Here is an 11,543-nt window from a genome sequence, read left to right on the forward strand (position 1 = left end):
TTGCTCTAATAATTGATGAAAACCTAACGGTTAAAACTTATAATAGTTTGCGAGAAGGGGCCAAATCCCATGGTTTTTATTTATATCCACCGTACTCTGAAATCCTTGAAATAAAAAAACAGACTAGACCGGCTGAACTAGTGAAAGTTTCAGATATATCAGCAGTACTACCTCTTCAAACACTTTTAAATCACACAGCTTCTCGCATTGTGGAACTTCAATCTGAAGTCCTTAATAAGTATTTTGATATATTAGGTACGAACGAACAGAATTTTACTTTATTTCTGACTTGGGGATTTGACGGAAGTACCGGGCACTCACAGTACAAGCAGAAATATTTAAATATCAGCACTTTACATGACGATGATCACAGCCTATTTGCCACCACCGTTATTCCACTGCAGTTAAAATCGGAGAAGGGGCACGTTTTATGGAATAACCAAACGCCTCAATCTGTGCGATATTGCCGACCTTTGAGACTTGTCTTTTGTAAAGAGACCTCTCAGGTAATCCAAGAAGAAAAGAATAAGGTTGACGAGGAAATTATAAATCTTTCACCAAATGAGCTTTACATCAGTACTAATATAAAAATAACTATCACTTGTGACTTATCCTTTACAGTTATTGATGGAAAGGTTTTAAGCGTCATAACAGGGACTAAATCCCAGCAATCCTGCCCTATTTGTGGAGCAACTCCTTCTCAATTTAATAAGATTGAAACGCATAAGTTTGTCCCAATGCCTAATAATCTCAAACACGGAATAAGCCCACTTCATGCCTGGATTCGATGTCTTGAATTTTGCCTGCATCTCGGGTACCGAAATTGCGATGGTTTGAAATGTTGGCGAGTTGATGGGACAGTAAAAAAAAATATCCTTCAAAAACGAAAAAAAGACATACAAGATCAAATTAAGACAAAATTGGCATTAAGAGTTGACTTTCCGAAACCTGGTGGTAGTGGGTCTTCGAATGATGGGAATACGGCACGAAGGGTATTTCACAAAAGCAACAGAAGGGTATTTGCTGATATTCTTGGGTTAGAGCTGTGGTTGGTGGAACAACTCCACGTAATTTTGGTTGCAATATCATGTGGATTACCAATAAATGAAGAAAAATTTGGAGAGTTCTGTAAAAATTTCCTAGAAAAATATGTTGACAAACATGCCAGTTAGCGTCCATAAGATTCTAGTCCACGGAAAAGATATTGTCAATGGTGCCACGCTACATTTGGGTATGCTAAGTGAACAAGCTGCAGAATCAAGAAACAAATTGTATCGGCAGTACAGAGAATTTCACGCTCGTAAAACAAGTCGCAGAGACAACCTGGAAGACGTCTTTAACAGGTCATAAGATTCTTCCGACCCAATTATTTCCGATTATTCTCTATGCGCAAGAAAACGAAAAAATAAAAACCAACCTCTACCGTCTGCTGTTATAAGTTTGCTAAGAGAAGCAGAATACTTCCCATTAGAACCAAAATCGACCTGCACGGAAGAACAACCGGTAGAAGATAACAATTCAGAAGAACTTTTTGAATTTATTGCTGATATGCAAGCTATTGTTTTGGAAAATGAAATTCCATCCTAGAAACCGATTAATAATTATTATGATTTTGTCAATGTGTAACTCATTTCCAATAAAAATTTAAAAAAATTATATAATGCTAATTTATTATCTACAAGGAGAAACCCTGCGAAAACAGTTTTATTTTGATAAATATATATTTTAGTAGGTTTAAAAGGAAAGATTATCATTTTTGACTTTTATTATTGAAAAACAAACATTTTATATCGAGGTTCCAAATCACTTTTTAGTCAACTTTTACTATCATCAATCATCTAATAAATTTTGTTTCTGTATGTTACGCTTTCAACACGTCTATACCGGTAACAACTTTAATTGTTCAATTTACGTACTTTTCGGCGTAGATATGATGAGTTCAAAGTTTTTAAGGGCACAATTATTCATTAACTTCTGGTCGCACACTTTTCTTAAGTACAGTATCAGTCAACACAGCGTAAAGCTAAGTAAAATTTAAATTTCCAATTGAAACGCCATTCGACTACTACATGTATATCTTAATTTTAGTTAAAAAATGGCTTCAAAGGGCTCTAATCTTCAATATTTTTTAAATTGTCACCAATTGTTTTTTTAATATACGTAATTTACTCGAATAAGATAATGTCGACATAAAAATGTAAACGTAAGGGGTCCAAGTTAGAAACTATTTTTTACTAAGTTCGTATATAATGTTTTAGATAAACCGACAGATAAGAACAGATGGTGGGAAAAGTTATATGTTATCCTCCTATAGTGCGTTTTGTAGAAGTTTAAAAGAAAACAAGATGATCAAAGACACGATAAAATTCCCGATGAAAATATGATTTTTTGCACGTTATAAAAGTTGCTGTATCTACACACCTTGACGACGTTTACCTCGCATAGTTTTTGCATTGTATTCTACACAAATTTCTCCACGAGATAATTCTAAAATTACTCGCATTCACTTGCACTCTTTTACAAAAAAGCCATTTGAAAATGCCACATTTTGATGAAATTTGAAGCTTTATATTCATTTTTCAGCGGTTGTATTTAATATAGACTTACCAAACTTTCAAGTAACGTCTATGACCACCCTTAACATACATTGCGCTAAAAAATCCTGAAAAATTCCGTAAAGAAAACGTTTGGCCTCCTGGTGTCACTTAGAAAAAAATTATCAATGTTTTCAGATTCTACGCACAAAATCACATAAGAATATATAATGTTATGTTACATTTTATCGGTATTTAATTTTGGCCGCAAAAAGTCGATTTGAAAACACTGTGTACTGTGTTCCTCAGGTTCTTCCGGTGGGTACGTTTAGTACCCTCTCACGAGTTTGTCCTGGTGGAATTTATCTCTAGCATCTGTATACTTGGAACAATCTTTGAGCTTATACACTATTTCCCTGAGCCCACCCGTAAATTAGGTGCGTATCCGCGTACTTGGAATTTGTAAAATGAACCATACTTCTCTTAAATTCAAAATAAAAAAAATATATTTTTCAAAGAAAGATAAATTTATACATTTTTCGAAGAAAGATAAATTTATACATTTTTCGAAGAAAGATAAATTTATACATTTTTCGAAGAAAGATAAATTTATACATTTTTCGAAGAAAGATAAATTTATACATTTTTCGAAGAAAGATAAATTTATACATTTTTCGAAGAAAGATAAATTTATACATTTTTCAAAGAAAGATAAATTGATACATTTTTCAAATAAAAATAAATGTATACATTTTTTCAAAGAAAGATAAATTCATACATTTTTCAAAGAAAGATAAATTCATACATTTTTCAAAGAAAGATAAATTCATACATTTTTCAAAGAAAGTAAATGTATACATTTTTCAAAGAAAGATAAATTGATACATTTTTCAAATAAAAATAAATGTATACATTTTTTCAAGATAAATTTATACATTTTTCAAAATAAGATAAATACATTCAAATTTTTTTTTAATTGAATAAAAACTAGTTTAAAAAAAACATTGTAATAAATAATGTGTAAAACTTCCTAAATTTACCAAAAGATGGAGGTAGATATAACCGTAAAATACATTTGTTATCAACCCTCCAATTTAAAAAACTCGCAGGAAAAATACCGATTAACAAACAGTAAAACGAAACTATGGCTGGAGGGGGCGAGAAGTTGTGGGGAGGGGAAACCGAAGAGCTCGAGGGAAAACCCCTTAAACCAGTGGGGAGAGAACTTGCAAACTCAACGCAGAAGGAGTTGTTGATTGGGGAGGAAGGGAGCAAAAATTGAGGAAAGTTGAATGGACAATTGAAAAAAAGAAAGGGGCGTAAAGGCAACGCAAGTGAGCTGGCAAAATGTGTGTAAAGTCAGTAAAGTGCGAAATTTACGGTTGACTCTGCCCGCCTCTGCCAAGGCCGAGTGAGGGTTTGGGGGGATGAAAAACAAGCTGCTTTTTCTTTTTTGTTTGTCAGCTCACTTGCGTTGCCCTTTAAGGGAATTTAGGGAAATACCCCGGGAATGCACGTGTCCCCTCTAGGTCGGATATAAGGTCAGTAGGGGGTTCAGTAAACCTGTAAACGCGACGAGAGCCGCAACAATAAACCGATCTTACTCTTCTGGCTTCCTAGAAAAATTATAAGGGCTCACTAAAGTTGTAAGGGCCACAAAATAATTAGCCCACCTGTGAAAAAACCTTAGCGCCGTTACTGGTGAAAAAGCGTACAGTACGTATCCGGACTCGACGTTTGCTCAACGGAGAGTCCGTTAAGTGCATAGAAATCTTAACGGACTCTATGTCACCGATACGTCACCCATGACGCATCAGCAACATCTTAGATTAAAATTAAGTCCGCCCATCAACCAATGAGGTAGAATAAATAGAGATCCGAACAAATCTGAGATTTGTGGGACACGTTTTATTCGAGCTTGGAGGAAAGAATTAAGTATTCTGGAGTGGAAAAGTCGGGCGCCACTTGCGGCTTTGTAAAATTCCCATCATGCTCTTTTTGGTCGGACGTCATCAAGCCAGAATGATGGGATTGATGGCAGATAAAGCTGACGTCCGACCAAAAACCGGGGTAGTCTGGGTAATTCTAACAGCAATAGGCGGGAAAGGACGTTCTTATTACCGCTATGGGATTTTCCACTCCAGAATACTTCCCTCCTCCAAGATTCGAGTAGGAGATTAGGCTTAAGTTTCAACTTTCTAGAATCGTTTTGACGCCATCTGTTTCTATAAGAAGACACTTTTGCAAAATATATTGTTTAGTTTTCCAATAACACGATAGATGGCGCCAACAGCATTTGATTAAGCTCATTTACTAGACCTAACTCTCCAACTCAATAAATACTGTCCCGCTAAACGGTAGGTCCTGGAAGGCGGATTTGGATCTCTTATTTATTCTACCCCATTGGCATCAACACTAGCCTAAAAGAGACCCTGCGAGCAAGCCTACAACTTACAATTAAAATGTTTTTAGCGAGTTTGAAAAGGGTTGTCTAGAGTATAATATTTGCTTAGTTACTAAATTGAGGGATGATATTGCTCAGATTCAAAATTAATAATTCACGTTTAATTACGGAAAGTAAAACAAAACAAATAATTACAATTATTAGAAGAGGGAAGAGGTTAAACGTATTAAAAAAAAATTATGTCTGAGAGCGGTAGCCACTTTCAAAAATGATTGGCACATCTTTTTATCAGTTGATACTCCCACATTCGCCCCAGCTTCGCCTTTAATGTTGAACCATGGACGAATTACTGAAGGACACTTCTCTGGCTGCCTTCTATTCGCTATCTCCAAAGTTTGATCCGTGTATCGAGGTATTTTTTCCGCTCGGGCTAAAAGAACTTCTTAGGGGCAAAACATGTGATCTTATTACGTCACTAATGAACCGGTGCTGCCCTCTATTGTAGAATAATGGAATTATTAACAACTTTGTCAACTCCGATTTAACTAGTGGTTTTAAATCTAGCACCAACACGGTTTAATTACATTAACATAGGTATATTACTATATTGGAATATTACTTTCTATTTGTTTTTGTAAATGAACCAGCACTTTATTTGGAATTTGGCACTCTTTTGTTGAGATGATCTGGCTTATTTTTTTGTCACGATTGGCAATTTGTCTTTTTAAGCTACGATTTACTTGCTTTTCTTTCTTAACCTTGGAAATTAATTCCTCTTTTGTATAGTTGGTATACTGTTTCCTTACACCACCTAAAGCTACGCAACGCGACTGTACTTTCTTTTCCCTATTTCTTAAATTTCTCAGAATTCCCTTAACTGTTTTACAATTTTTGCAGCAAATACTCTTTGATGTAGAAGAAAAAAGTTTGCAGTTATTACTTCTAATTGATCTCATTTGCCAACAATAGTACATTGATTTAACACCCTTTTTTTTAACGTAGTTCACACTATCTTCATTTTGACAACCTTGACAAATAGTTCTTGAATCTAAATTTTGTAGAACTTGAAAAAGCGACTCACCGTCGGTGATAGTATTGGGAATATTCGGAGTTGTAAAATCATCTAAAACTTCGTTTAGCACTTCAATATGTAACGATCCTGACTCAGTTACCTTCACTTTAATTACTGCGCTGTTAGTATCTTGATTCAGTTTTACAAGTTGCAAAGTCTTGCTCCCATGCAAAGCAAACCAATTGGGTGGAGGATAGAAGCCTTTTAAAGAATCAGTTTCGCATGATATATCCGTAGTAGTATTCTTTTCATGTGTAGAGTACGTAGGGTCATCATCGCCAGATAACTTTCCCTCACATTCGAAATTCTAATGTATATAAATAAAAATTAAATACTTAACTATTTATCATAATATAACAAGAAGAAAGCCTCACCTGGAGAATTAAATTTGGAGAATTTTCAGTTTTTATGTTTTCATCACATTCAAATCCAACCTGAGAAACAAACATTTGATAATAGACTTAATTATACACAAGCATTATAATGTTCAAATGGGCCGAATGTCAATTTCCATCAAATTCAGAGGGGACCCCAAATTGAATTGGACAAAGTGTCCAAATTTAAATGAAGATTTTATTAAACTCCGAAGGTGGGCCTCTTTAGGCTGGTGCCTCTCGGTCAGTGTATGATGTGACCCTATAGCCAGTCTGACCCTGAATGTTCAATATGCTAAAGAACGTACCTCTGGTTTAATGTACTCGTCAGATTTTTCTTTTTCATGCGGTAATGCCAGTAAAATTCCAGAATGTTGCTGATCCTTCAAGTCATTTTTACCAGAATCTAATTGGAAGTTGTTAACTGGATCTGGGTACTCCAACGAAGGTTCATGGCCACCGACAAAATGTGTAGAGTATGTAGGGTCATCATTGCCAGATAACTTTCCCTCACATTCGAAATTCTCATGTACATAAATAAAACTTAAATACTAAACTATTTATCATAATATAACAAGAAGAAAGCCTCACCTGGAGAATTAAATTTGGAGAATTTTCAGTTTTTATGTTTTCATCACATTCAAATCCAACCTGAGAAACAAACAATATTTGATAATAGACTTAATTATACAAAAGCATTATAATGTTCACAAGGGCCAAATGTCAATTGCCATCAAATTCAGAGGAGGCCGGGAGTAGTGGCTCACTCCTGTAATCCCAGGCGCCCGGGAGGCAGAGTTTGTGGATGGCCGTGTGAGGACGACCACCAATCCCCCAACGGGTGGTCGGAATACTTCCGCCACGGGTGTCCCCACGTATCCCCCCGTTGGCGTGGCCGTTACACATATCTCGCCCTGATTAATCAAATGGACGAGAGGACTGAATTGTCCCACACGTCACAATCGAATAAAAAAAAAAAAAAAATTCAGAGGGGACCCCAAATTGAATTGGACAAAGTGTCCAAATTTAAATGAAGATTTTATTAAACTCCGAAGGTGGGCCTCCTTAGGCTGGTGCCTCTCAGTCAGTGTATGATGTGACCCTATAGCCAGTCTGACCCTGAATGTTCAATATGCTAAAGAACGTACCTCTGGTTTAATGTACTCGTCAGATTTTTCTTTTTCATGCGGTAATGCCAGTAAAATTCCAGAATGTTGCTGATCCTTCAAGTCATTTTTACCAGAATCTAATTGGAAGTTGTTAACTGGATCTGGGTACTCCAACGAAGGTTCATGGCCACCGACAAAATGTGTAGAGTATGTAGGGTCATCATTGCCAGATAACTTTCCCTCACATTCGAAATTCTCATGTACATAAATAAAACTTAAATACTAAACTATTTATCATAATATAACAAGAAGAAAGCCTCACCTGGAGAATTAAATTTGGAGAATTTTCAGTTTTTATGTTTTCATCACATTCAAATCCAACCTGAGAAACAAACAATATTTGATAATAGACTTAATTATACAAAAGCATTATAATGTTCACAAGGGCCAAATGTCAATTGCCATCAAATTCAGAGGAGGCCGGGAGTAGTGGCTCACTCCTGTAATCCCAGGCGCCCGGGAGGCAGAGTTTGTGGATGGCCGTGTGAGGACGACCACCAATCCCCCAACGGGTGGTCGGAATACTTCCGCCACGGGTGTCCCCACGTATCCCCCCGTTGGCGTGGCCGTTACACATATCTCGCCCTGATTAATCAAATGGACGAGAGGACTGAATTGTCCCACACGTCACAATCGAATAAAAAAAAAAAAAAAATTCAGAGGGGACCCCAAATTGAATTGGACAAAGTGTCCAAATTTAAATGAAGATTTTATTAAACTCCGAAGGTGGGCCTCCTTAGGCTGGTGCCTCTCAGTCAGTGTATGATGTGACCCTATAGCCAGTCTGACCCTGAATGTTCAATATGCTAAAGAACGTACCTCTGGTTTAATGTACTCGTCAGATTTTTCATTTTCATGCGGTAATGCCAGTAAAATTCCAGAACGTTGCTGATCCTTCAAGTCATTTTTACCAGAATCTAATTGGAAGTTGTTAACTGGATCTGGGTACTCCAACGAAGGTTCATGGCCACCGACAAAATGTGTAGAGTATGTAGGGTCATCATCGCCAGATGACTTTCCCTCACATTCGAAATTCTAATGTATATAAATAAAAATTAAATAAACTATCATAACATAACAAGAAGAAAGCCTCACCTGCAGAATAATATTTGGAGAATTTTCGGTTTTTATGTTTTCATCACATTCAAATCCAACCTGAGAAACAAACAATATTTGATAATAGACTTAATTATACAAAAGCATTATAATGTTCACAAGGGCCAAATGTCAATTGCCATCAAATTCAGAGGAGGCCCCAAATTGAATCAGACAAAGTGTCCAAATTTACATGAACATTTTATTAAACTCCGAAGGTGGGCCTCTTTAGGCTGGTGCCTCTCGGTCAGTGTATGATGTGACCCTATAGCCAGTCTGACCCCGAATGTTCAATATGCTAAAGAACGTACCTCTGGTTTAATGTACTCGTCAGACTTTTCATTTTCATGCGGTAATGCCAGTAAAATTCCAGAATGTTGCTGATCCTTCAAGTTATTTTTACCAGAATCTAATTGGAAGTTAACTGGATCTGGGTACTCCGACGTAGGTCCATGGCCACCGACAAAATGTTTTGAACATACAAATGTGTAGTACGTCAAATTTTTAACGCTAAAATCATCTCTATTCAAACATTCCATCCACCTGAGACACTTCTGTAACTTGTATTTTGGTTTTGGGAATGGTAAAAAGAAAACATTTTTCATGTGTTCTCTATCCCTATATCGACTATCACTGTTACAGCCTTTAAAAATGCAATGCTTCTTCATTTCAGAAAAATCAAAGATCACTAACGTCCAAGGGTTAGTATACTTATAGATGTTTATGGAAGAAGGTGGGAAATAAAACGTTTCAATCTGAAAATTTATAGCAAAATTAGTAGTGCCGGTTCATTAATAAAAACGAATATAAATTAATATTTCAATATAGGCTCTGTCGGTTCATTTTTTTTGTAATAAAACAAGTAAGGCGTCGGATCTTACGCAATCCTTAGACGCCCGTGATTGAAGCCATAGAAGTAAGAGAGAAGACTAGAGAAGGCCAACAGAAATGAGGTGAGAGAGGAACACTGAAAGGGCCCGCAGCAATGCCGGGTGATGCGCATGGGTAAGAGCTTGAGCTAAATGAGAGCCACTAGGAGGAAACGGAAGACCAGTAAGGCAGCGTACTAAAGGGCCGCGGTGAGCCGCGAAGCGGGGACATGAAAAGAGAAAATTATCCAGGTCTCCGAGTAGTGCACATGCTGAGCATGACGGGGAAGGCGCAAGATCGAAGCGATAAAGCACGGCAGGAGTAGGGAAGCGATCTAACAGGGCCAAGAGGAACGGACGCTCTAGTGATCGCCGCAAGCGGAGACGCCAAATGGCTGGGTACCGCGGCGTCGGTTGAACCGAATACAGAAAACGTCCGGTAGATAGCGCAGAGAAATGAAGTGTCCAGGAGGTCATCAATGCACCAGAAAGAGTCCTGCGGCATTGTAAAGTGTCGGCAGGTGAGAAAATATAAGGCGATACCAGGGAAGCAGTGGCGTCTTTAGCAGCTCTGTCGGCTAACTCGTTACCGGAAATACCTACGTGTAGTAGGACAGTCTCGGAGCCGAGAAGCAAGTGGGAGTAATAAGGGATCGGTGCCGTCTGCATGGCTAAGTATCGCAAGAGCAGAGCGGGAGTCCGAGCAAATCGTCGCGTCATAAATGCGATGATCCAGTAGCCAGAGGGCAGCCTGGACAATTGCCGCAAGTTCGACGCGGCAGATGGACAACTCAGAGGAAGTGCGGAAAGGGTAGGTGACATCCAGGCTAGGAATATGAAAAGCCAGCCCGGAGTACATGTCATTAGGACGACGTGAACCATCGGTAAACACTACACAGTGATCCAATGTATAGAGAAAAAATCGGCAGGAAAATTTATCAGCCAACTCCATTGGGAGAGAGGATGCTTTCGGCCCCTCAATCCCATCCCCGTCAACATAGAACGGGGATCTGGTCCAGGGGTAAAAATACGACGCAAGAGGGGCACGTAGGATAGAGCGGTACAGAATGTCGACCTTGTGAATAAGAGCAAAGTGAGCTAGAGCCCCACCAATAGAAGCTGAAGTGGGATTAGTTGGGGACATCCATTCTGCAAGAAAGTGGGAAAGAGGACAGGTGAAGCAGTGAATCCCGTACTTCAAAAGTTGTATATCGTGATGTAAAGACAGAGGAGGGACAAAGCTTACAACTTCCAGCGCACCTATAGACGCAGACTTCGGTGCGCCAAGTACCACCCGTAGGCAGGCGGACTGATCGCGATCCAACAGGGCAAGATATGTTGCAGATGCAGCGCGGTAGGCCATCGCTGAGTAATCTATACAGACCGAATAAGACCCAGGTAAAGCGTACGGAGATATTTGGTGGGGAGACTCCAGCGAGCCCCGGCCATTGAACGGAGCAAGCCGAGTAACCGGAGGCATCGAGTTCGCAGAGCAACAATTTGTGGACGCCAGGTAAGACGAGTGTCAAAGAGAACCCCAAGGTAACGGGCAGTGCGGGATATTGGAAGGGGGGTGACCATCCAAATGAAGGTGGAAAAATGAGGATACATCACGCTTCCTCGAAAAACACATTGCTACACATTTCACTGGGGAAATGGGAAGGCCACGACAAGAGAGGTAACAGGACGCCGCGTCCAGCGCATCTTGCATATGGAGGTTGAGGAGGCTCAAAGAGTGGCCAGTGAGGAAGAGATCAATGTCGTCCACAAACATCGCAAGCTGAACACCGCTGGGAAGAACCGCGGGCAGATCATCTAGGAGGAGACTGAAGAGCAGCGGGCTGAGAACAGCCCCTTGAGGCACACCACGACGCAGCGGGAAAGAAAAAGAGAGCGAGTTGCACACTCGCACACGAGCGACACGGTCCGTGAGGTAAGACCGGAAAAAGGTAAGTATCGAAGCGTCAAAGCCCAGCGCTGTTAGTTTGCGAAGGACAAAATCATGATTGGCGTTTCCAAATGCATC

The 11,543-nt window shown here is 39.0% G+C and overlaps 1 protein-coding gene across 1 annotated transcript; it reads right to left on the reverse strand.

Moving 5' to 3' along the window:
* Positions 1-3,559: 3,559 nt before the first annotated feature.
* On the reverse strand, positions 3,560-9,384 carry LOC149951755 (uncharacterized). Its single transcript, XM_090168174.1, has 9 exons — positions 8,960-9,384; positions 8,649-8,708; positions 8,373-8,588; positions 7,816-7,875; positions 7,533-7,748; positions 6,976-7,035; positions 6,693-6,908; positions 6,385-6,444; positions 3,560-6,317 (listed from the first exon to the last, which is right to left on the reverse strand). The coding sequence occupies exons 1-9, from the start codon at positions 9,314-9,316 to the stop codon at positions 5,541-5,543; spliced, it is 2,022 nt and encodes a 673-aa protein (XP_090024300.1). The 5' UTR covers positions 9,317-9,384; the 3' UTR covers positions 3,560-5,540.
* Positions 9,385-11,543: the final 2,159 nt, after the last annotated feature.

This window comes from Leiobunum rupestre, chromosome 3 (genome assembly GCF_980474605.1).
Source record: "Leiobunum rupestre chromosome 3, qqLeiRupe1.1.hap1, whole genome shotgun sequence".
Classification (NCBI taxonomy): Eukaryota; Metazoa; Arthropoda; class Arachnida; order Opiliones; family Sclerosomatidae; genus Leiobunum; species Leiobunum rupestre.

Coding starts and splice junctions, on each gene's coding strand:
- LOC149951755 (XM_090168174.1), bottom strand. CDS start 9,316: ATGAAGAAGCATTGCATTTTTAAAGGCTGTAACAGTGATAGTCGATAT. Junction 7,876..8,372: donor ACGAGTACATTAAACCAGAG/GTACGTTCTTTA, acceptor TTTGTTTCTCAG/GTTGGATTTGAATGTGATGA. Junction 6,909..6,975: donor CTCCAAATTTAATTCTCCAG/GTGAGGCTTTCT, acceptor TATGTACATGAG/AATTTCGAATGTGAGGGAAA.